At 40.7% G+C, this 26848-nt stretch overlaps 1 protein-coding gene across 14 annotated transcripts in view; it reads left to right on the top strand.

Annotated features, from left to right (window-relative positions):
* Positions 1–26848, top strand: part of DLGAP1 (DLG associated protein 1) — an 858632-nt gene that overhangs the window by 568400 nt on the left and 263384 nt on the right. For all 14 annotated transcript variants that reach the window (XM_059040830.2, XM_067015962.1, XM_067015965.1 and 11 more), the window contains one exon: positions 22599–22813. In XM_059040830.2, coding sequence (XP_058896813.1) covers positions 22599–22813 — 215 coding nt within the window. The remainder of the gene's footprint in view (positions 1–22598; positions 22814–26848) is intronic.

Here is a 26848-nt window from a genome sequence, read left to right as displayed (position 1 = left end):
TCAAATTAATGTATTCACAGAGTCAAAAATCGCATACAAATCAAGCTGAAGGGACCTTAAGAGGGAAGATACTTAAATATCACCTATGTCGAAGTGCTTCATTTTTATAGAAAAAACATAAACACTCTAAGTTACTGAGGAGGGAGAGCTAATGCATTATAGCGGAGGTTTGAACATAAAAAGGAAAGAAGAAAGAAAATAACATGTTTGGATTTTGAAATCTTATTACATCATAACACCCCAAATTGGGAAGAAGATGGAAAACACATCTTGAAAACCTAGTCCACACATGCATGCCTCCCCTCACAAAATCCCAGCCCTATTTTATTAACACATTTTCACATGGAGCAGTTAGATCTAATGAGAGGCTAGATCTTGCCTTTGTGTCCGAAATTGACTTATTTCTCCCCTCATTCTGAGTTCTCCTGTAGCCAGCCCCAGAGCCTGGAGAGCCTGCTTCGTTCTTCATCATTAGCATTTATCATTTTTACAGAATGCCACGGGGCGCTCAGAACTATACCTTGCTATTCAAAAGAAAACACAAAATCCCTGCACTTGGCGGGGAGGGTGACCCAGACCATTAAAAGCATTCACAGAGTCTAAGAAAAGGAAACTACAAGAGTGATGAAACCATGCATCTGGTAGGCTGCCTCTGAAAGGTGGATTCCCAGGGGCCATGAATGAATGGGTGCCTGAGAATTCTTTCTCCCGCTTAACCTGACCACCAACTGCGATGGCTCAGAGCAGCAGGGCTACCTTGGAGCAGGGGCAGGTGGCAGTCCCGCAGTGGAGCAAGCCAGGTATTCCAGTCACATAACAGGTGGGCGAAAGGGCCCTTCCTCCCCAGTGGGCAAACACCATTCACCTGCCATCTGTGTGACAGCATTCAGGGTCAGGGGAACACCTGACAAAGGATGAAAGAGAGTCTACTCCCATTACTTTTATGATCATGCAGAGAAAACTTCCATAAAAACCGAGGATAAGAATGTGGCGTGGTCCATTTGCAACAACATGCATGGACCTAGAGACTGTCATACTGAGTGAAGTAACTCAGGCAGTGAAAGAGAAATATCCTATGATATCACTTATGTGTGGAATCTAAAAAAAAAAAAAAAAATGATACAAATGAACTTATTTATTAAACAGAAACAGACTGACAGACTTAGAGAAAGAACTTATGGTTACCAGGGGGGAAGGGTAGTGGGGAGGGATAGTTAGGGAGTTAGGGATTGACATGTACACACTGCTGTATTTAAAATGGATAACCAACAAGCACCTACTCTATAGCACAGGAAACTCTGCTCAATGTTCTGTAACAACGTAATTGGGAAACCAATTTGAAAAAGAATAGATACATGTATATGTATAATTGAAAAAGAAAAAAAAAGAATGTGGCATGGTGATGACATACATCCCTGCCCTCACACAGACCTGAATTCCTCTTTCATATTACCCAATAAATGCAATTTCCTCCTAAAGTACATTTCTAAATAACTAAGAGCGGTAGGATTCTGACAAAGGTATATTTTTCTGGGTGGGAAAGTGATGCATTTGGTTTCATTTCCTCCTGGTGTCGTAATCCTTTGTCACATCAGCAGTGCTACCAAGATTGGAACACTGATTTTAATATTTCATACTTTAATTGACTAGAGTTCTCCTGTATATCTACTAGGTTTGAATTTGGGGTGACAGTATATTTTTCAGCTCAACCTATTTTAATTCTTATCCTAGACTCCATGGAATCAGATGACAGCAGGTTTAAGGTAACATTAACCACTTCTTATTTTTGGCAAGTTGGTAAAAATTATTAAATTTTAATTATTAAATCGGTCTATAAAGTCAAGTAAAATGCACTCAAAATCATCTTTATATTCATTTTTGTAACCACAGAGCCTGCCACATAGCAGGCACTCAATAGATAGCTGATAAAAGAACAATGGGGGGAAAGCACATCATTAGAAGGGTGAAAAAGAGATATCTCCATATGCAATCAGAAGGAACTCTTTCTAACCATATTTGAGGTTTCCGTTAAATGAATTTCAGTCACCAAAAAGTAAAACTCAGGTTGAGATGCCCTTGGACATCCAATGATTGTGACTGGTTTCAAAAGAGCTATAGTTTATTTGTTAGAAAGGAGAATAAGTTACATGAAGTCCTCATAACATAAAATTTGCCTTTCTTACATAATGGAAGTGGTAAAAGTGGCATTAGAGTTCTGCTTCTTTCTCCAAAGGATATTTTTTTAAAAGCACCCACAAATGTCATCCCATCTATTTTTAAGCAAAGTGCTGCTGGATAAACAGCTGAATCGTCTAAACCCAATGGGAAAATTCAACTTTAATAAGCTATTTTATCTCATTGAAAATAAGTGACACAGACCGATACAGAACATATGGGTTTCTGCATACGATTACATGTACATTTTCTTAACTGTAAATACAAAATTCTAACCCAAGCTGAAAATATAGGAAAGCAAAATATCTTTAATAATAGTTCTGGAAAGAGTCTCATTGCTAATTCTCCTACCCAGCTTTCTTCAGTTTCCAGTTAAAACCTGTTCCTTAGGTTTTTTTTGCAAGTGATGGAATAGAATCTGTAGACTGAGATCATGTGAAGACGACACAAATTCTAAAAGGCCAGACCTATATGGGCTGCAAATTTGTGGACTTTTCACAGATTTTGTTTTTTTTAAAGAGAAGTGGTTTGGGGGTTTTTCCACAGAATTCATTTTGTAATGAAATTGATACATGTTAATTCTGAAAAAAATACTGACAGTACGGAATGGTACCAAGTTAAAGGTAAAAGCCCCGTGCTTCCCAGGCTCCCCCCTCCTACTTCCTAAAGATAACCACCACTATTATCATTTTAGTGTTTTCTTCTGATATTTCTTGCATGTACTCAAACACAAAAATATATGCGTATGTATGAGTGTTATACTGTAAATACTATTCAGCACGTGGCCCTTTTACTTTATTATATATGCAGTTGACCATTGGACAACACAGGGGTTGGGATGCCAACTCTCCATGAAGAAGAAAATTTGCATATAATTTATAGTTAGCTCTTCCTATAGGCGGTCCCTCCATATCTAAGGTTCTAGATCCTCGGATTCAACCAATCAGGATCATGTAGTTCTGTAACATTTACTATTGAAAAAAAATCCACATATAAGTGGACCCACACAGTTCAAACCCACATTGTTCAAAAGTCAACTGCATTGGTCTTCTCTCCATGTCACCCCATTCTTTTTAGTAGCTGTGAAATGCTTCATTACATGGCAGTGTTCCTTCCTTTAGCAATTGTTTAATGCTCATCTACCATATGCCGGGCACACTTCCAGATACTGAGAATACAGAACTAAACAAAACAAAATCGCTGCCTTCAGGAGGATCACATTCTACATATTGAGGAACTAGGATGTTAGCAATGCATATCAACAACCGTCATTCACTATCACATTGTTAGCTTTTTACAAATGATGCCAAAATATATCGCCCAGTAATTAAATCTTTAAACCAATTCATCAGTTGAATAAATTGCATATTATTTTTATAAATTCAGTCTTTCAGTCAGTGCTTTATGTTATCAACTGAGAAATGAGTTGTGAATTTTTCATTAATTAAAATAATGCAATAATAGAATTTTTATGAATCACTCTATCTTTTGTAAATCTACATCCTCAAGTACCTTAATAAAGATATCAAAATTTTATCTGAATTGAATCCACCTGGGCTAGCCTATGTTAATGCTTCAAAGGGGAAACTGGTCAGATGCCCTAGTTTCCCTCTACTTTTACTGATCCATGTGCTAGAAACTTCTCATTTAATTATTTCATGATCCCCAAATGCCTCCCAGATACAATTTTTATGTCTCCTTTTGGTTTCTGTATAACATAAGAACAAAGGAAGGATGTTTTGTAAATCAAAACGAACAAATGTACTTCTCCATAGGAAATTCAAGAAAATTATGCCTCCTACAAAATTGGACAGAAAAATCAATTGTTACTTATGTGATTCTTGTTCAAAAAGCCACCCCTAAAACACCAGATAGGGAAAACCACTTCTGAGTGTCTGTTGCCTCTGTGTCCCATATATTTATTACAACTGAAATCAGGTCAAATTTTACATCTAGAAGCACTTTGGATGGACGAAGTGAACAAATTCCCCCCTTTCCTGTTTCATCCTACCCCACAGTGTCCTACCCACCCCGCAAAAGTATTTTCTGTTTGGGACTTCTTACAGTGATATTGGAACATTTGACTAGTTTGGCTAGAAGCTAAGAAGCACTTAATTTTCATTTTCTGATTTAAGAACTATGTCCTCCTTAAAAAAAAAATAAAATTCCCTGTGGACATTCTGACACAAAAGAGTTTGTTTTGTTTTCTGGATGTTGTCCAACTCTGTCTCAAGAAAAAAGAAAATAATTACTTTTTGCCAGATGGGATATCATAAGTGGAGCTTAATTTAACACTTTTCTATTAATTCAAAATTTTTTCCTCTGCACAAACAACTGCAAACTTGAGTGGGAGGTTAAGTGCCCCCTCATCCAGCAGCAGTGAGGTGTATATGAATTACAGCAGCCAGCCTTATTACTAGGAGGAAGCTTGAATAGCTGAAGAACCCAAATCAGGTCAGTTTGACTCATTACCAAAAAGGTAAAGAAAGGGGAAAAAAAGACCCCCAAAAATCCTTTCTCAAGTGAAATATATCTGTGTTGTTACTGTTTGTAGGAGTTCACAACTTCTGTACTGGAAAAACATCATTGTTGAATATGAAAGGTGGGTATGTGTCCATGTATGTGTGAGAGAGAGGATTCTAAAGACAGAATATTCCAGAATTCCAGTCAATATTGGGGGATAGAAGGAATCATGGAGCATGCCATTAGCAAAGACTCTTCTACAAAGATAATCATTCATTATCTTGAATAAGATTCTTACCTCATGACAGTTTTTATCATAAAAAGTTGGCACAGTCTAGGTTCATGATACAATGCAAGATGTGACACATACCTATTTTTATAAGCCAATGTCACTTTCATGTCTCTATTTGCTACATTTCGTTTGCACAGATTCCTCTGAGTGAAACAAATGTTGGTATAAGCTTTACAAAAAATATAAGTTCCCAAAGACTGCGTTTTGTTGTGGTTTTTCCCAACTACACGTAGGAGCCACCCTCCATTTTTGTTCTCTGCATATCCATAGAGGAGATCAAAACAGTTTTGCAAATTGTGAAAAGGTGTCATGAAGATGAATCATTTTCTCATTTTGTTGAGTTCAGAGGATAAGTAGTTGCAGTATGACGAAGCTGAAAGCACACAGGTCCTAGAGAGAAGAGATCTGAGTTCTAGCCCAATTCTGTCACTTATTAGCGGTATAAAATGTAATTTACCTTCCGGGTGTCAGTTTCTTCATTTGTAAATGACGGCATTTATCAAAGCATGATGTGAATAGAGGTTCATCTGAAGAGAAGGAATTGAATTTGACAAACCGAGTGATATACTCAGGTTTCTTTATTGGCAGTCCTCCACAGAAACACCCAATTGCAGCTCCCTGGAGGCCACCAAAGACTCTCTCCTGGATGCTGGCTATGCATCCAATCCCCCAAACCCACCGCCATGATACTGCACCCCGCCACCAGCTCCTGCATGCACAGGGCACTCCCTACCTCTGCATATCAGATGGCAGACTTCTTCCCTGCTATTCATAGAGGAAAATCCAGGACTGAAGATTCCCACACTTACATCTCAACTGATCCAAACATCAGGTATAACTCAGGTGATGTAATAAACGATTTCATGAGCACTTTTATCTCATTTTATTTTTTAAGCTTATTTGATTATCTGCTTGGAACTGGAAATATAGGCAGGAATAAGACATCATCTCAGCCAGAGGAATGATGTCATCCTGCCTCTCGAGTTGCTTACAGACGGGTGGGTGAGATGGATTTGTCAACAAGTGGTTTTAAAATATTGTGATAGGGCTTCCCTGGTGGCGCAGTGGTTGGGAGTCCGCCTGCCGATGCAGGGGACACGGGTTCGTGACCCGGATCGGGAAGATCCCACATGCCGCGGAGCGGCTGGGCCCGTGAGACGTGGCCGCTGGGCCTGCGCGTCCGGAGCCTGTGCTCCGCAGCGGGAGAGGCCACAGCAGTGAGAGGCCTGCGTACTGCAAAAAAATAAAAAATAAAAATAAAATATTGTGATAGTGTTACATTAGTAGTATGGGCAGGTTGTCAGAGCAGTTCTTTATTTTTTTAGGTGAGCTCTATATTTGTTCCATGAAGGCAGGTCGTTATGGAATTCTTGGTCTTTTAGAATGTAGAAGAGCTTAAACAAAAGATAGGTCTCCTAGAATCCTATGTATTTCGTGTGGTGTGATGTGTAGATTTTCCTCCTCATTTGTCAACAAGAAACAAAAATTTCACAAATGACTCTCTTGCCCTTAAAAGCTTGTCAATTAAATTCTCGAGCCCGGCGGGTGCTCTGCTAGGCGCTGGGTCTGAAGTCCAAACAGCAGAGGTTCCCTCTGCTTGGACAGCCTTTGTGGGGTTCCTGAGCGGCCGGTTAGGGAGCTGGTATTTACATGTAGATTTTGACCCAAACTAACTCCTAGAGAATGAACAGAGCACATACAGCTCACGACTGAAGAGAGCCTGCTTATCATCCAGCACTGGGGGGGTCCTGTCTGCACCTGGAGTCTCACGCCCGCCGCCCCAGAAGCCGCCACCTGTGATGGTTGGTTCTGGGTGTCCCACCTGGCTAGGCTAGAGGCCCCACTTATTCACTTAAACACTAATCTAGGCATCCCTGGGAAGGAATTGTGTAGATTAAAATCTACAATCAGTTGACTAAGGAAAGGAGCTGACCCCTGATAATGTGGGTGGGCCTCGTCCAATCAGGTGAAAGGCCTAAGAGCAAAGCTCTTCTTCCAGGAGTAGAAGCAGCTCTGCCTGCAGACAGCAGCATCAGCTCTGGCCTGAGTTTCCAGCCTACCAGCCTGCCCACCAGATTTCATACCTGCCATCCCCCAAAACCAAAACCATATGCCAATTCCTTCAAAGAAATCTCTGTTCATTCTCTTCTGCTCTCAGAACGTTGACTGATCCGCTGTCCCTTACTCAAAGGCCACTGAAGATTCCCCCAAGTGCACGGAACTTCCAACCCCAGGCCCCTCCCACCCCCAGGCTCAAAGAGCCTTGAACTATTCCACAGTTCACCACGGTTCAGCTCTATTATGAATTAAATAGGCTGTAGGGGGTTGGCTCCCCGTGGGAACTTAATCATCACTTACAACATGATTTCTACACAAAAATACCTTCTGAATTCCAAAAACAAGCTTTTATTTAATAGACATTTTTTATATATATATATAAAATACTTATATGTAAGTTCATATCATCTTTATCCTTACAGTAAGGCCCTGAGTATGTGTTCCTGTCCTCATTTGATGTTTGAGAACACTGAGGTTAAGAGATTAAGGTCACTAGCCAAAATCACACCTGGTAAGTCATAGAGTCAGATCTGAACCCGGGTTTACCTGATTCCAAACTCTATACTATATTCATGTCACTATGATCCTTCCCCGTACGTGAAAAACTACCTGGGTAAGAATTGCATAGTGGCAAAACATTCCATTTTCTTCTGTGCCACGTTTGTAGGTGTGCTGTGTGGAGAAGGGTTTAGACATTACCTAACATTTATTGAGAGCTTACTATGTGCCAGGTGCTTAAAGATTCCTTTAATGAAACGTCTAGGTTGAATAATATATCATTTCTATACTTGGACACTTCAAGATTCTAAAACACATTATTCCTAATGATTTTTTGTCCCAATCCGTCTATTTTGGTCATAGATATTTAATGGGATTTTCCCTCTTGTTCTTAAATGACAGAGGTTTCACACTGACATCAAGTACCATATAAATTAGAATAAAAAGACAGGGTTGTTCTAAGGTGAATAAAAGCCTTTTAATTTATTTATTAATAACATGCAAATGCCTTTTCATTTTGTTAATGGTTTCCTTCACTGTGCAAAACTTTTAAGTTTGATTAGGTCCCATTTGCTTATTTTTTTTGTTTCCTTTGCCTGAGGAAACAGATCTAAAAAAATATATTGCTAAGACGATGTCAGAATGTACTGCCTATGCTTTCTTCTAGGAGTTTTGTGATTTCAGGTGTTACATTAGAGTCACAAACAACTAGGTATAAAATAAGTTACAAGGGTGTAATGTACAGCTTAGGGAATATAGCCAATATTTTATGATAACTTTATATGGAGTATAATCTATAAAACTACTGAATCACTATGTTGTACACCTGAAACTAATATGCTATTGTAAGTCAAGTATATGTCAATTTTTAGAAAAACAACATGCAAATACATTCAAGCACTTGCTTTTGCACATGTGGTACCAACCCAGCTGATAGACTGACTCCTTCTGGGGGGGCATCTCCAACCCTGGCCAGTGCGTTCTCTGACTCTCGGCTACACAGGGGCCCATTCAGAAAGACACTCCTGTCTGTCCTTATTCTAAACATAGAGAGCCATTTAGAAATATTCTTCTACAAAAATACAATCAGTAAATGTAAAGGTAACTAAGAGCCAGAGCACTCAATTCAAGGAGTATTACTTTAGGGTCTCATAGCTATTCATCCAACAAGCAAGCACGTCTTAAACATTTACTTTATCGAAGGTGCTTTGGGAGAAACGAAGATGAATCACATTGTCTCTCTGATGAATAATGAGCGTGGCAGCGCTCGGTACTGGATGCTCTAAAAAACAATATTTTTCAAACCAGTGGCCGCAACCAATTAGTGGTTAGTGAAATCAATCCAGTGGGTCACAAACAACATTATTTTTAATTAAGTAGAATACAATAGAAGAAAATAGAAGGGAGAGCACGTGGCATGCAGAGAGGTTAAGCAGTTCTTTCTTTCAGTGGTGTATGTGCATATACCCATTTCCAAAGTAAGATGTATTTCTTACTGTGAAACATAGTTTAAAAAGTGTTCAAGGGCTTCCCTGGTGGCGCAGTGGCTGAGAGTCCGCCTGCGGATTCAGGGGACACGGGTTCGTGCCCCGGTCCGGGAGGATCCCACGTGCCGCGGAGCGGCTGGGCCCGTGAGCCATGGCCGCTGAGCCTGCGCGTCCGGAGCCTGTGCTCCACAACGGGAGAGTCCACAACAGTGAGAGGTCCGCGTACCGAAAAAAAAAAAAAAAAAAAAAGTGTTCAAAAGCTTCTGCTTTAGAGAGAGAGAGAAAGAAGAAAACAAAAGCCTTGGACTCAAGAAACTTGGAGCTTGTTGGGAAGATAAAGCTGATTAATGAACACAGAACCCTTCGGATAAAGCAGCTCAGGACTCGGGGCTAAAATGAACCTTGCTGATTTCGTGCCCCAGTGGGATTAAGACCAGGGAAAAATCACCATGACAGTTCATTACTCCTTCCTCCTCAACAAACCCTCCACACTCAGCCTAGAGGACCACACCTCGGTGACCCTTCTCAGACAGCCTTGCTTGTTCCTGCCCAGTTCCCCAGCTCCTGAGGTTGGATCAGTGCCCAATGGCACATCTCTTGGGCCACTGCTCTCTCTTACATTTCTTAGATCACCCCATTATTCTCAGAGCTTTAAATACCATGCGACTGCCCACATTTTGTTTTCCAGCCACATTACCTGAACTCCCAGGCTTGGATACCCACATCCCCATTCAGTCTCTCTACTGAGATGTCTCGTGGGCATCTCAAACTGAATACATCCCCAACTGAACTCCTAAGCTTTGTCCCCCATCTCTGCACCTCCCTTGGGCCTTCTCATCTCAGCTAATGGGAATTCACTCCATCCCACTGATGAGGCCAAAAGCCTTGGAGTCTTTCATGACTTCTCTCTTACCTGCAACACCCATGTCCTGATCATCATTAAGCAACCCGCTGGCCCTATCTTCTCCCCATCTCCTCCTCCACCACTAGCATCCCTCACCTCCACTTTAGTCTGGATCACTGCATAAGCCCCCCGACACTATCCCTCTGATCCTACCATTACCCCCTTCTAGCCATTCTCAACCAGCAACCGGAAGTGATCCTCTTAAGCCAGAAAGTGTCACATCTCTCATCAAAACCTCCGACCTATTCCCATCTCACCCTGAGTCAAAGCCACGGTCATCACCATGGCCTGCAAAGCCCACATGATCTGCACCCCACACCTGGCTGCCATCACGCCCACCATCACACACAGCTGCGCTCACCTACAGTCTCCTCTCCCTCCCACCTGGCCTCCCCTCAGGACCTTCTCACTCTTCTTTCAGCCTCGAGCACTCACCCTGCAGATCTCAGGGCTAATCCCTCACCCCACATCATGCTGATCTTTACTCGGAGATCTCTTTCTCAATGAGACCTTCCGGGTCTGTGCACACCCTTCAACACTGCACATCCTGCCCGGCTCCCTCCTCCCCACGTACCCTCTGGTCCCCCTCCTTGGCCTTCTTTTTCTCCATAGCACATTCATCATGTAACGTACATTTTATTTATCTTATACATGTCCTTTTCCTCCTTCCCCGTGAAGGCAAATTTTTTCTGTTTCTACATTGCCGTGTCCCCTGTGGCCAAAGCAGCAGCTATTTCACAGTAATATACATTGAATAACAAATATGTATTGGATAAGTGAATGAATACTTTTACAGTATTTTGAAAACATCACAAAAGAAACGGTATTGTACTTTTACCTCCAGCGTAACCACTAAGCAAAGGAAAAGAATACCATCATAAAGTTTGGTCTAAGAAACCCTACAATGAATACTCCAGGTGGGACATGCCCTCTCACTGGAGCTTGATCTAGTTTGGAAATCCTGGTTCAGGTAGCTGTTGGGTGTATCACTCATCTATGCCCAGGCTTTAGTGACAACTCCTGTTAGTTCTAGATATCATGCTGCCTAGAGGAAGCGGGTTGAAATATAGGCTTAAAGTACAAATCCTCAAGAGGCAGTTTCCCCATACAAGGATTATTAACGTGGAATTTTGTGATACACATGTGCAAAGGAAACTCAAAATATTATTCAGTTCTTTCTAGAGTCACGTAATTTGAAAGATGATCGTATGGTGGTATTAGAGTGTGGCTTTCAGGAAGGAAGGATTCTATTTTGGCCCATTTGAATGCAATACACTTTCAAGTGTTGTAAATGTAACTTGGAATAAAAAGTCCAAACATCACCAAGAGGCAGTAGTAATCATATGATAGCGATGAAAAGCAGAACATTTTTACTTGGGTCTCTTCTTAAATCTGTTGAGTTTTTTTTTAATAGATGCCAAATACCTGAGCGAATGATTCACAAGTATAATAATTTATAGCATCATTTGAGAAACTTAATATCCCCCAATTAATGATAAACTAAAGGAAAATATTTGCTGAAATTCATTTGAAAATTCAAAATTTGGAAATTAAGTATTAATACTGGAGATGATGGACTTGATATTTTTTAGACTCTAAACGAGCTTTAACACTTGTTCCTAATAAGATTATCAGACTTTATGTTCTAAGGAGAAAGATCCATGCTCATAAGCATTTGACAAGGACTGGGGGTCTCCATACATGCTGGGAGATTCATAAAATTTTAGCCAACACTGAAGTTTCCTTTTTTTTTTTTTTTTTTGCGGTACGCGGGCCTCTCACTGTTGTGGCCCCTCCCGTTGCGGAGCACAGGCTCCGGACGCGCAGGCTCAGCGGCCATGGCTCGCGGGCCCAGCCGCTCCGCGGCATGTGGGATCTTCCCGGACCGGGTCACGAACCCGTGTCCCCTGCGTCGGCAGGCAGACTCTCAACCACTGCACCACCAGGGAAGCCCAGGGAAGCCCAGGGAAGACCAGGGAAGCCCTGAAGTTTACTTTTGATGAATGCTATTTCTACACCTGGGCTTCTATTGACCCCAGGAGGAAGCTCACTAACCTTCTACCCACATGGCTGCTTCTGAACACCAGACACAGAAGTCTAGTTTGCCTCAGGTAATTCAAGTCATGGAAGTATAGTTCAGAAACCTACATGCTAGTGACTGCAAAAATAATGGAAAAATATGATGGCTCAGCTAGCCATGGCAAGCCAACAGACATGCCTCCAATATGTCAGAAAGACATGTTAGAAATGAACAGTTGCATTAAAAACTAAGCACTGTAGGGCTTCCCTGGTGGCGCAGCGGTTGGAAGTCCGCCTGCCGATGCAGGGGACGCGGGTTCGTGCCCCGGTCCGGGAGGATCCCACATGCCACGGAGCAGCTGGGCCCGTGAGCCATGGCCGCTGAGCCTGCGCGTCCGGAGCCTGTGCTCCGCAACGGGAGAGGCCACAACAGTGAGAGGCCCGCGTACCGCAAAACAAACAAAAACAAAAACCTAAGGACTCTAAATGAGCTTATCTTCTGTATAGTCAGTGGAAATTCATATATTTACCGTAGACCTAAACCTCTGGTGTTTTTATCTTGCTGTCTATTCGAATGTTTGTGTTCTTCCTCTTATTTCACTAAAACTTGTAGCCAGCTATAACTGCTGGGTTTCGGCTGTTCTGTGGGCATTACTTTTTAAAGTCTTTTGGTTCTGCCAAGCAGCTAACCCTCACTACTTGTTACAGGTTTCAAAATGTTATAGTGTTGTATCTCCCAGCAACTTAATACTTGAGTTTTATGTTGAATGGAAAATTACTACGTTTTGAAGCTTACAGACAGAAGGATATGATGACATGAGGCAAAGAGCATAGACATTTGAGTGAGACAAATGTGCCTTTCAATTCTGACTACGGTTTGCTAGCTATACATTTTCGAGGATGTTATGTAAAGCATAAGTCTCAATTCTCTCATCTTTTCAGTGGAATGACTACCAACGCTGGGGTTTTGTGTTACATGAGATAATGTTTGTGTAGCAGGGAATATAAAATGGCTGCCAGCAGGTCCTAAAGCTAATTGCTTCCCTATAGATATACTGAAGGAGGGGAACGATCTTGGTCCCAGCTTCCAAGCAAAGGTCCAGAGATGCTTGCTGATTGAACAGCCTGAGATCACACGCCCAGCCATGAGACAAGTAATAGTGCTGGGGACCGTGATAAGCCAAGTCCTCTGCTACTCCTGAAACATATGGAGACCTCAAATGGGGGTGGGGGGGTGCAAGGTTCCCCCAAAGCAAAATCGTGGGGATGTGACAACGAGAATCAGAAGTAGAACTGGGTAGCAAAAGCCACAGATGTTCACTACAATCAAAATACAGGGCAGACAATGAATAAAATGCGTTTTCCTCCCCTCTCCTCATATTATACTGGAATATAGTACCATAGTTACTATTTCTTGTTCTGGTATCACAAGGGTATCTTCCCAACAGATCGTGCCCCCTTTGACATGAGCATCACCTCAGCAATATTTTCTGCCAGCCCCCAAAGGCCCACGGATCCTTCCCCTCCTTTGAGGGGTCACAGACCTTGCCCCTCCACATTTCTCCTGCAGTGCCATTTCCCAATGGAAACACGCTTTGCATTTGCACAGACACATTCAACTCCAAAGGAACAGTTTTAGCACCAAGAAGAGGATTCATAAGAACAAACTACAAAGCCAGGAGGTAATTTGGAGGTACTGAAATTTAATACTCAACTTAGCTTGATTGGCTTTAAAGCTATTTTTACTCTTTTCCTTCATCCATCCCCCGGATTTGCCTGATCGACTTAAAACTTGTAAACCCCTTTGAGGCCAGACTGTGTTTTGTGAAATGTCTTTGGTGTATCGCCCTGGCACCTGCTATGGTGCAAGGTACCCTGTAGATACCTGTAAACGTATGTGGGTGAGAGTAATTCCATAGGGTAGCAGTGAGTGAATGAGTGAATCATGATCAAACAGCATTGTTTACAAAGTTCTATTCAAGGGTATTTTAAAATGTTATTTGGAGAAAGACGTGGCAAAGGGTATTAGCCCTATTTAAAAAGAGGTAGGTATTTACTCTTGTCCTTGATAGGTAATTTTTAAGCAATCTGAAGCAAATTAACTTTTACACCAGCTTCAGGATTCAAGGGGAGTTAGAAAGGGTGGTTGCCAGGGAAATCAGGCCTTGGGATCTACACATCGTGTAATTGTAATTTTCCTATTCTTGCTCTTTTTTTTTTTTCTGCTTTTGCTCTGAAAAGAGCAAGCTAAAAAGGCTACAGGGACATTTATGCCAAGTCGCATTTGTCAAGTTGAAAGCTGTGTGGAGCAGAAAAGCAGTTCTCCCAGCTGCAAAGAAGATGCAAAGGAGCCGAGTGAGTAGGGAATCTGAGAGCTCACTAAAAGTGCTTAGAAGGCCAATGCATTACAGCCATTTCTGTACAGAGTGCTAGGCAGGACCTTGACATCCAGGGCAAAGCCTTCTTACAAATGCTGAAAAACCACCAGAGTGCTTGGAGGCCCTCACAGCACCCTTGAAAGTGTGGCAGTCACGCAGGTCTTCTGATTCCTCACAAACTGTCCATGTACGTTTAAGCAAAAATTGAGAACAACAGTTGTTAAGGGCGCCACGCAATGGTGAGACAGTAAGCGCTGCTTTATCTCACAATTATTTTCCATATTTATTATTTTAAACCCTCTTTATCCATGCTAGCCAATGAGAGACAAGCTACTGAGTGTGCTTATTTCAATAGTTACATTTTATTTTTAAAAAGTACAGAGCATGGGAGCACGCACTCCATTTCTTTTTTTAAGTTAATTTGTTCACACCCTCAATCAACGTATCAGAGGCAGCGTGATATCCTCAAAGGCTTTGGTACCAGATAAATGCAGACTCCTACTCGTTATGATGACCTTGGGCAAGTCAGTCCAGCTTTTTGAGTTCAGTTTTGCTGCAGTAAAATGGAAACAGGAGTGTCTATTTCATAGGACTGCTAGAGGGATTAAAATAAAGTCACACGGGTATCACTTCCAGCCCTTGAGATTACTCTATAAATGTCAGCTTATTCTGTAATTATCTCAGACCCCCAGCTTTCCTTTCCTAAGTACAGGTTTGCCTCCTCCTATTTACCCTTCCTTATCAAGCTCAGGAAAGGCCAAATAGGTTGATCCCCTTCAGCTATAGCCAAGTGCCCTCACTTACCTGGTTGCTTCAGTTGAAATGCTCAGTTGTTGAAGAAATCAACAGCTGCTAATGGGTAGCCTTGCAAATACAAGCCTAGTGTTGATACCCACCATTTTAATCACAGCTCTTCCTTGCTATATTGTCTTTATGTCTACCTAATGAACCAAATGCCTAAGTTACTTCTCCCAGCTTCTTTGGTTCCTGATGAAATAGAAACTGGCTCTAAACCTCACCTCTGCCTTAGGTTTATGCGTTTTCCTCCCAAATCTCTGCAGCCCAGAACTGCTCACAGAATTACCCAGGCCTCCCCTGGTATATTTCAGGACACATGCTCCATTTCGGCTTTCCCGGCTTTCTAAGTGTCTGCATTCCTTTTGTGGCTCTCAGATTTCCCCAAATCTCACGCATTTTCATTACTCCAAACCTCACCATCCAACTTCCCATCCTGAGATAATCTGCTCTCAAGGAGTCACTCACACATGGCTTCATCTCCCAGCCATCGGCTCCCAGACCATCCCTGGCACAGAATGTCTGACTCTATCTACATTGAGTTATACTCTATGACAGCAGCTCAGCCAAACCCCATGTGCATTGGAAGGGCCTTTTCAAAGTAAGCCTTCCCATGTCTGCAATAGTATGTCTTATTTTAATTTCAAGGCATGTAGTTCTTTGTTTATGATTTTTTTTTTCCTCCGGACTTTAAAACTCTCAGAAGCTGTTTTCTTATCTAAACTCTGTGTTCTTTAGATTATCATAAAATGACAGTTGTTACTCCTAAAACAACCAAGATCTAAATATGAAGAAAAAAAATCCCTGGACTGTGTATAGCAGACCCCTCCCAGCTTGGGCACGGTGTCACTCTGACCTAGCTACTAACCTCTCTGGACTTCAGTTTCTTTATTTGATAAACTGAGATTATAATATTTACTCTTCCTATCCTTCAAGGCGGTTGTAAAGATCATGAGACAATTGTGTAAACTTATGTTTTGGGCCAAAGCATGACATAGATGAATGCTAACTGTTATTAATCTGGTCACTAAGGAATACAAACATTAAGTTTTATAATTGCTATCCCGGAATACATCCATTCATGTTCTTATTTTTGCACATATTCTTTAAAAAGCTGTTTGATAGACTCCTGAGCTCCATATTTTTCATGTTTTAGCATCTTTGATATTGGAATGTATCATTTAATCTATGGAGTGTCAGAGCTTAATTGGTGGTGTTTATTTCTTAGTGGTACAAAAATGTATTGAGGAGTTTACGTTGGTATCTTGGATTCAGTAAAATGCAACATTTGGAGTTTAGGGGAGAGCTGAGAAAGTGTAAAAGTAGGGGTACCTTGTCTATTTAGAATAGAATAGAAATTCTATTAACCAAGAGGGGAATAGGATAACCTCCCCCTGCACCCCCCCAAAAAAAAATTAGCAAAGAGTTTGAGACATTCAGACAGAAGGAATTACCTTGAATGATGCCACTTTAAGGTTCCCTATGGGAAACCTTTTATATATATATAAAATAAATATAATATACATTATACTATACATTATAAATTACATATATTATAAATAGAAATATATAATATTTTATTTATATTTATAATTTTCATATATATGATATTTTTCTATTTTTACATAGGATTACATATATATACATTCCCTTTGCTTTTATATCTTTATACTAGAATATCTACTTTAATGACTAGAAGGATGTTAGTTAAAACACAACTGCTTTTTAATCCCAAGATATTTATAGCTCGCCATACTTTAAAAGTAGCCACGAGGAGACAGATCTGTAACATTTATTCTCAGATTTTTAATTGTGCTTTGAAGTTCACAAGCTATATTCACACACATTATCTCTATTCATTACACATCTATTATCATCCCCATTTTACAGATGGAAAAATTGAATCAAAGAGGTGAAATGACTCATTCCAGGTCACACACAGTGAGTGAAAGCAAAATTGCTGTTGGAATTAATTAGTTCTTCTTTTCCAGCCTCTCCCCGCCACAGTGACTAAGCGCTGCACAGAGCAGACACTTCGTGCAGCCTAGCACCTCCCTGACCACCGGCTGTTGGCCTTAACCGTCCTCAGACATCTGGAATGCATAGGTCTTGAGTCAAGGTTTCTAAAAGAAAAATAGCTTCTCCAAATACAAAAATATCTCCCATGGAGTTATCTTTTTCCTTAAGATTTCTAATTTATGAACAAAAAGGAGTCATTTGAGATTCAATCACTGGGAAGGCAGGCCAGCTTCAGTTGGCCCCAGGAAGCAGGCTCCCCCCTCAGTCCTACAGAATAGAGATGAGTCCCCAGGACAGAGAATGTAGAGTATTTCCTGATGGGTCAGTCTCACTTAAAAATGATGGGCGTAGGCAGTATATTAGAAATTTAAGTTTTTGCTTAATATATTTCAATTATTTCTGCCCCTCCATTATCAAAGAAATTGAAAGCAAGGCATGAGCGTCTTCTTGGAAAGCCAACATCATCCACCATGAGGGAGCATCTGTGAGCCGAGTGCAGAACTCCCATAAAACAGACCTTTACTGAGCACTTCCTGTGTGCTCGTGGTCATTACCTCATTTAATCCATATATAACTTTATGGGGTAGGAAACAGACAAGGAAACTGAGGCACAGAGAATTTAATTAATGAGCCCACGGATGTCCCTATTTATTGGTCCGGCAGAAACCCAAACCTGGACAAGCTGGTTGCAGAGCCCAAGCCCCTAACCCTTCAGTGGTACAGCTTCCCTCAGTTTCAGCAAGCTTACTGAGCCATTGGAGAGATGACATAAAGACAGAAAACAAGTCATGTATATATATAAATGCCATTGTAGGATTATGCAACTTAAGTACTTAGAAGGAATCTGTGGATCAAGTTAGAGGCCATACCGTCTCCATCACAACCATACAACTGCCCTTCTAATTTAAAACCAGCCACAGTCAATACGTAATGAGTGGGCATGACTGTGTGCCAATAAAACTTTATTTACAAATGCAGATGGGAAGCTGGATTTCACCTGTGAGCTACGGTTGGCTGACCCCTTATGTAGATGGTACATGCTATAGATTTCATAAAGGAGTTGAATTTAGGCTGGAGCAGTTGGAGGGAGCTTTGGGATTGCTGAGTTCAGCTTGAAGGAAGATTTGAGATGGGTTTACAAGAGCCTGTGTGACCTGGTCCCACCTCCCCAGCCTCTCCTGGCATTTCCCTCTTGGACAGGACTCTCCTGCCACAATGGCATCTTCTTCCTAGGCTTCAGTTACACACAAAGCTTATCCCTACTCTAGAGACTTCGCACTGGCTGATCCTTCTGCCTGGAAGAGCTTCTCCAGCTCTCCTCCAGGTTGGCTCCTTTGGTCGGAACTGATCTCCTCTTAGATGTTACCTCTTCCCAGTGGCTTCACTGAGGAACAAGTTAAAGGAGTTCTCCTCCAACCCCTTTGTCACATCACCCCATCTTATTTTCCTAATGGCATTTATGGTTTCTGAAATTGTCTTGTTCATTTATGGGTATACTTGTCTATCATCCATCTCTTCCTGCTCTCCTTCTGCAATATAAGCTCCACAACTTGGGATCAATGTTTGTATGGTTCACAGCCTGCACATTCCCTGCACCCAGACCATGGCTTGAAAATGAACAAGCAAAAAATACTTGCAGAGACACCGCTTTGGGAAAGCAGGTGTTTTCCTTACTTGCTGCATGTAATAAATCCTGCCTTCTCTGGAAAAAAAAAAAAAGAAAAAGAAAAAAAGCCTTGCAAAAGTGAAGGAAGAAGGGAGGCAGACAGGAGAGAGGCAAAGAGGGAGACAGAAAATGTAAGCATGCCACCATTAAGTGGTATTAATTTTCTCTTGTTGCATTAGGATGGCCCATCATTCAGTGCCCATGACACTATTTCAACTAAGAAAGCATCTTCATCCTGTAATTAGAGGATGATAGCACCTGGTTATGGTCATTCCTTGTCAGAGATAGGCCTTTTTACTCCTGAACTATGACATATGGTTTAAGTTATAGCCTGGCTATCCCCAAAATAGAAAAATGCACACTAATCCTCATTTTGTTCTCTCAAAAATAAAGTTCACTGGAGTTTCATGCTTAAACATACGCATTAAAAAACAAATAATCCTCTTTTTCTCTAACCCATACTGTTGTTAAACCCTAAGCTTTATTAGACTGATTTTATTGCTGTTTCTTTAATGTTTACTGGGTCTAACTGCACCACGAAGCTCGTGCAGGCAAGCAGGACATCTGGCTTGCGTGTCATCAACAAGTGCCCAGGCTGCTCCTTTATCTGCTCCAGCTTCCCTTTCTTACAAAGACTTCCATTCCCCTAACCACTAGGACCATTAGGAAGGTTTTCGCAGACAGCTGCAAGGTTAGTTTTTTCTTTGGATTTGCCTAAATCTTTTCTCTCTGTGCAACTGACACAGAAAGACACAGAAACCTTGACTAGATCACAACAGTAGCTGCAGCACATGACTCTCTTTTCTTTTTAATGGAAAGGGAGTAACATTTCATGCCCTGACCCCTAAACAAACTGGTATGTTTTCCTTGAAAACAATGTAACCAACCACTGCCTCCTCTTTTGCTTTCAAATTTAAGAGACATAATAAAAACTGTGGCTCAAATTATGGCGACTTTGCTGGCCCTTATTGTTCAGCAACAGTAGTTTTCTTCTCCAAAGTCTTGAGGTTCTGTTTCTTTACATTTTTCCTGGAGCTGATTTCTGTATTATCTTACATGTAATTTATTGTAGGCTACCTTTCAGTGTATGAATAATGTATTGATTTTTAAAACCCATTCCAAAGCAAATCACTTCCATAAACTTCTTAGCTGCTATCATTTGAAAACTATGTTTAATTGAAACATATGCACATTAAATACTTCCGAGCTGGTTCCCTTAGTGACAGTTGCAACCTGTTTCTAGTATAAGACCAAGTTTCTACCATAAACTAACTCTGAAAAAAACAAAACACCTAAACAAAAATTTGCCATGTTTTGTTTCATAAGCAATATGAGCTTATAAGTTGTCATTGGTCTCTGACATAGTTCAGAGAGCAACACTTAGGAGCTGTGCATCAGTAGTGAGAAATGGCAAGAGTTGGCTGCCTCCTCTGTGACCCTCAGCTGTACCAACTTAATTTATAATATGTAATTACTGAGCCATTAATGAGGTTCTGAGTATGATCATATCTTTTCAGGGACTCACCTGCCAATGGAAGGAAAACAAGACTGTTCTCAGCATTTATAATTTCCCTAAGAAGTCTCCCTGTTGCTATGGTGATCTGGATGGGTTTTTAGCTAAAAAAGCAAAAACTCTACATTGCTACTACCATAATTAATAAATGGCAAATGGATCAGACGTGATGGATGACAAAGGTGTCATGGGACTATAGTTGTTCAGTTCTATAGTTGTCACAAGATCATACAGAGAGAGACAGCATCAAATATGGTCACGGCAAGACCCCAGGAGCTGCTGGGCTGGAACTCTGCCCCTTTGCAGCTGGGCTGTTGGGCGAGTTACATAACCTCAGTTTCCTCATTTGTAAAATGGGGATAATAATAGTGCCCTTAGCTGTGTGGATCAAATGAGTTAACATTATAAAGCATTAGAACAGTGCCTGCACATAGGAAGCATGATTTAAGAGTTTGTTAAATAAAATAAGCTGCATAGTGAAGCTTAACCAAACTTCATTGGTAGTTTTCAGCATTAGAACCTACAAACCACTGTTTTCAGGTCCAGGAATAGTAGCATCTCTTCAGTCTGTTGTTTCTAGATAAACGTTTTCAAATTATATAGATAAATGTGTAAATTAAGGAGAAAAGAATAGTGCTTTTAGTGGAATGTCTGTTCTCAATTCCTATATTGAGATATTCCCATAATGTTTAAAAATCTATGTCTACTCTGTATGTGTATCATTGTGGATAGTTAACACTTTAGATTTAAAATTTGTATGTTATTAATCATAAATTTTAGATTAAGTAAACATTTATCTTTGAGTTAAACCAAAAATGCTTTGGACCCTAGTGCTGCCATTTATTAGTTATGTGTTCTTTGGCACATCTCTTAAGCTCTCTGAGCCTCTGCTTCTCATCCAAGAAATACAGAAAAATACACAGAGTTGTTGCATCGATGAAACAAGATCCTATAAGCAAATTTCTTAGTATAGTTAAATGTTAATAATGAAACATGGCATTATTTAATGGATAATCAGTGAACAGGTAGCATGAAAATATTCAATACCTTTTTACCTTCTCAGTGCAAAACTGGCCAGTTCTAGGGAGTCCTCCCTGGATCCTCCTTCCCTATCACCATTACTGGTAACTCCTGTTCCTAGTGTCTCCTTAGTGCATAGTCCATTACGGCACCACATCTGAAACTCGCTAACATGTTGACTTGGAACTCTTTCCAAATTTTTGTGTGCTCTGTCTTCTCATCTCTGTTATCAGCTTGTTGAGGGCAAGAACCAGCCTCCCCATTTTCTGGTCTCTTTTCATTAAGCCCTGTGCGGTGTTCCGTGCACAGTACATAGGATGTTCGTTACTTCTTAATGGATACAGAGAGTGGCCATTATAGTGCATTTCTTTTACCAAATGGAGGAGATATGAGACCTAGGTTGGGTCCATGTTGAACTGGGGAATCTAAGAACTGAAAATAAGGTCAGAAAGAAGCCCTCTGTAGCATAGTGTGGTGCCCTGCTGAACTCAAAGGAAATGATTGTAGAAAGAAAAACGAACAGTGTGCTGAGAACATTGTCTTGAGGGGTCCCCACAATTAGGGACTTGGGGCAAAATCCAGCAAAGCTAGAGGGGAAGAACAATCCAGATAAGTAGTGGATAAATCAGGTAAGTAGAGTAACCAGAAAGCCAAAAGGGGAGAGACTCTTAAGAGGTGTTTTGAGTGTGTGTGTGTGTGTGTGTGTGTGTGTGTGTGTGTGTGTGTGTGAAGAGGCCAAGAAAAATTTAAATTTAAAAAGTGCCATAAGCTTTCATGAGGAGATCACTAGAAACCTTCAAAGAATGTTTCGAGCGCTCTGTGGAGGCTGAATCCAAATTAAGAGGATTCAGAAAGAATCGGTGCTTGGGAAGTGAATGCAGCTGGTGTAGACCACTGGTTTAGGAGGAAGCACTATGGATACAAGATGCTAGAGATGGAAGATGCAGGGAAGGTAAAAGAGAAACATTCCTGAATTTTAAATAACAACTGAAAACAAATCATTGAAAAGCTCAAATAAAATCGCTTTCCAACGGCATCTGTATGCCTGACAATTATTTTCAGCGTGAGAAAACGGAAAAGTGAATCGAATGGTTATAATTTTTCCTAGTACACAGATTCTTTCAAAGCTTGAGACATAGACTTGTATGTATTCAAAATATTTTCAGACCAATTATGGTAAAACACTATTGTTGAAAAGTTAATGTCTAAAGTTTTACATAATTACCTGTGTTACCCATATTCACAGTCAGGAAAGAAAAGAAGAAGATAGACTTTTATAAAGCATGAACTATCTGTTTTGTATCTGCATAGGTCCCTCAGGATGAATGGACAGGGTACACCCCTCGAGGTAAAGATGATGAAATTCCCTGCCGTAGAATGCGGAGCGGCAGCTACATCAAGGCCATGGGAGATGAAGACAGTGGGGACTCGGACACCAGCCCCAAGCCTTCTCCCAAAGTTGCTGCGCGAAGGGAAAGCTATCTCAAGGCTACTCAGCCATCCCTTACAGAACTCACCACACTCAAGTAAGTGTTTCCAACGCTCTACTTCCGGTAGCCCGGCCCCCTGTATAATCACCTACAATCCGATCTTGCAACTTCTGCGTAAATGGGGCAGAAAACATCCCACAGATAGAGCACTGTGATGTATTGAATGTTCTATTGATTTTGACCTTGGGTCTGACTTGTACATCCCAGTGCCTTCAAAGACATAGGCATCCAGCTGCATAGAGCATAAGCTGAACCTCCAACCTTCCAAAAGAGTTTGCAACAATCCAGAATGGCCTCTAAAAAGAATTAAGATTTCTGACCAATGAGGATATCTGTGTATCCCCACCCTTGGACGTTGTTGAGCCACTAAATCTATGGGGCAACGCTTCCTTAAAAAACTCTTGAATTTTTCAGATGATTGAGTAATAAAATAGAGTAGCTTATCTTGGAGAAGGTTATAGAATGTGGCTATGCTTAAAAATTGGGTAATATGTGAAAATTCTTGACAGATGTTTTTAAACTTGGACACTCGATACATATTATAATTTGTAAGACCTTAAAAATTTTTTGTTGTTTTGAAAAGTATGATTCTAAGTAGTCCTTACTGCAATTTGTGCTATTTGTAAATAGAGAACAGCATTACAAAAGAAATTACTGAAACTGATTATTGTAAGGCCTGATTTAATTGTTAATATTATTTCTGGAGAGCAAATCAGAGCCTTGGAACAGATAGATCATCATGTGGATCATCATTTGGACTAAAAAAAGTATTATGGGTAATTAGTATTTTTAAGTGCCTTTGATTCCATATTTTGAGGAAATACATATTACTATTCATGCATTTATATTGCATTACAAAATAAAATATTAAAAGGCAAAGTAAATAAAACAGAAAAAAGACCAAATCCATCAGATTGAGGAGAAGAAACTAGATTATTAAAACCTAGAATACTGAAAAACAACTGACTTCTATCATGGAAATGTATTCAAATAGCAAACTATCAATATATTATATTTTAAAGAAGTGACAGAGAGGGTCCCCTCATGAATTTTTTTTCAGAGGATCATGTGGAACCACTGTGGATCATTTCAATGAGAAATGAATACCAATGACATTAGTAAACCAACCCAAGAAAAGCAGCCCTTTCTTTCCTTCAGCTTCTGGTTGCCCTTCCTCTTTGCCTTTATTACTGCAGGTGATAGTTTCCTAGTGTTTCCATGACCAAATACCATGAACTTGAAACAGTACAGATTTATTATCTATCTCACAGTTCTGGAAGCTGGAAGTCTGAAATCAAGGTAATGTCAGGGCCACGCTCCTTCTGAAGCCTGGAAAGAATAATCCCTCGTTGCCTCTTCCTAGCTTCTGGCTGTGTCTGGCCACCCTTGGCATTCCTTGGCTCGCAACTACGGCACTTTGATTTCTGCCTCTGTCGTCACCTGGCCTTCTACTTTCCATGTCTTTGCGTGGTTGTCTTCTTATGACGTCAGTCATATTGGATCATATTGGATCAATAATGACCTCATTTTTAACTTGATTAAATCTGCAAAGACCCTATTTCCAGGCAAGGTCATGTTCACAGGTATTAAATTTAGGACTTTGACATATCAGTGTGGGAAACACAATGTAACCCCTAACCTTGCCACACAAGGTAACAGTTGATCACAGAAATGGAAAATACAATCGGGTTTTCATTGCACTGTGGCACCCCTCACAGAGGCTCAGAAAAGGACTGAGCCAGTCTGAAAAGAACTGGATTTGTAATAATGGCAGTGGGCCGAGGTGGTATGAAAATTGGGGGCACCAAGGAACCTTCTGGGAAGTATCTTCTGTGAACTTTAGAATATCTCTCTCCTAGAGGCAATCAAAGGTAGTCACAGCCATAGTGTTAACTGACATCTTCTAGAAGATGCAAAAAAAACGGGGATGCTTTGGGCAAGAAATTCACTTGGACCCTCAAGATCTCAGTGTCCTCAAATGCAAACCAAGCAGTGGGATTCTGCAACTTCCAGAGTCCCTTCCACCCCCTTTATATCCCATTCATTTATCTATTGGGATGCATTTCACATCAGATGCATGACGCTTTGGGTCGTGGGGGAGGAGATACAATGACTCCTGCTTCTCAAGTCCTACCAGGGACGAGGAGAACAGAAAAGAGCAGAGCCACAGGGGAGGGTGCGGGGAGTGCTCTAAGGAGGCTGAGGACAGGGGAGGGGCAGAAATCAACTTTCACCGTTGAGTCTTGGACCCATCTCCTTATTAGCTTCAGGGCTGTGGGGAATCTGCTCTGAAGTCACTGGAACTCTTTTATTTTGCTACCACCTGATGTTATCTTCCTTTAATGTCCTGGAGCCTGTTTTTACAACCATCCTATATATATTTTTTTACTTTTCAGAAGTTTGAAGAGCAGAAAAAGGTGAACACACAGATAGTGGCTAAACTGATGGTAGAAAGGTCAGGTACCTGAGTATCAGAGTAGTGACTGTGCTTTTCTTCCTCCAAACCTATGGAAATTCCAAATGGTACCCAATTTACTAGGGGACACCTACTACACTGAAAAATGTTTTTCTTTTCTAAGGATGGAGTTTCACCAAACCATCTCTGTCACCCTCTATTCTTCAGTAGGCAAGACAACAGCTCACCGTCATTCACACATGCCTTTCTTCCCTGTGCTACCATCACCTCCCCCAGACTTAATTGTCATAGTCTGTTTGTCTCCATTCATTTCTCCTTCATCTGCTCCAGGAGCTCCCTTTCCCCTTACGGTCCACATATTAAGATTCCATCATACTCAACAACATAGGTGTCTTAGTGATGTCTAGTTTAATGAGATTTCAAGAGGTACACAAGGGAAAGAAGGGGAATACACTAGGAAAGCAAAAATTCGGACATGACATAACTCATAATCCATTCTTTTCTTTCTTGATGATGTTTTGACTGGAGCTCATTATTTTTCTAGTTCGAAGCATTCCATCCCTCATAAGAAAAAAAGATCCCCATATCCTGGAATTCTAATTCCCCAAAAAAGAAAACTATATTTTTGTTCCTACTTCTTTGACATTTAAGTCCATTTTTTTTCCTCCTTCCTCCTCAGCAATTCACAGCTTTAGGGATGAATCATAGCCATGAACCAAGATAACTAAAATTAGCCAAGTGAGATGGGGCAAACATTTTGTATGAGGTTTTCAACTCCCATCTTCTCTCAGGAATGTTGGAGAAGAGGTACTCCTACACCTTCTTACATTGTTTTTCTTCTTTCTTTTCTGTTTTCCAAAGGCATCTTGAGAGCTTATTTCTGAGGCTAGTTTTCTTCAGCTACTTAATGTCAATGATTGTGTCTTCAGGTAGATAAGGCCTAAGGTCAGTTGAACATTCTGGAGTCAGAAGGAGTCTTGAGACAATGAACTCCATCTTTGGGATGCAAAACTTCTGTAGCTACTCTCTTGGGACCATTATCTCTCCCAGTCCCTTCTCTTCTCCCACAGATAGTAACAAATCCCTTCCCCTCACCGCTAGCTTTTCCTTCTTTCTTCATTATTAACTAACAATGAATTTGAAATGGCATATCACCCAAGAATATTAGTATTTTCAAAAAGAACTTCTGAATGTTTAACATTAAATTCTCAGGCAAGTAGGAGAGAGGTTTGGAGGCCCAAGTTCCCTCAAAGCAGGTCACCACAGCTTGGCTCTGATTAGGGATTTAAGTCTTTTACTTGGATTTGCTATAATATGCTATTTATTCTGGAAAGGAGACTCCTGTTTGCTTCCATGTTTAAAGCCATGTCCAAATCCCATCATGGACTTTTATTCAATAGACTGTAAAAAGAACTTTTGAAAAATGACGTTAAGTGAGCTGTCATGTAAAAGATTCTAAAGTTAAATTCAAATAAATGTCCATTAATCCTAAGCAAATAACACTTTAAAATCTCTTCGTAGTTCTTTATCCCTTCATCCAAGCACTAAGAAAAATTTTCTCCTGGAAGAAATAGTCAGCCTCTGATATTATAGACTTTGAAACTCCTCTGAAATCGGTGAGATGGGCCCCAGGGTTCTGTGCATGCTTGACTCTG

This window comes from Kogia breviceps, chromosome 15 (genome assembly GCF_026419965.1).
Source record: "Kogia breviceps isolate mKogBre1 chromosome 15, mKogBre1 haplotype 1, whole genome shotgun sequence".
Taxonomy (NCBI): Eukaryota; Metazoa; Chordata; class Mammalia; order Artiodactyla; family Physeteridae; genus Kogia; species Kogia breviceps.
This window is presented reverse-complemented; position numbering and strand designations above follow the sequence as displayed.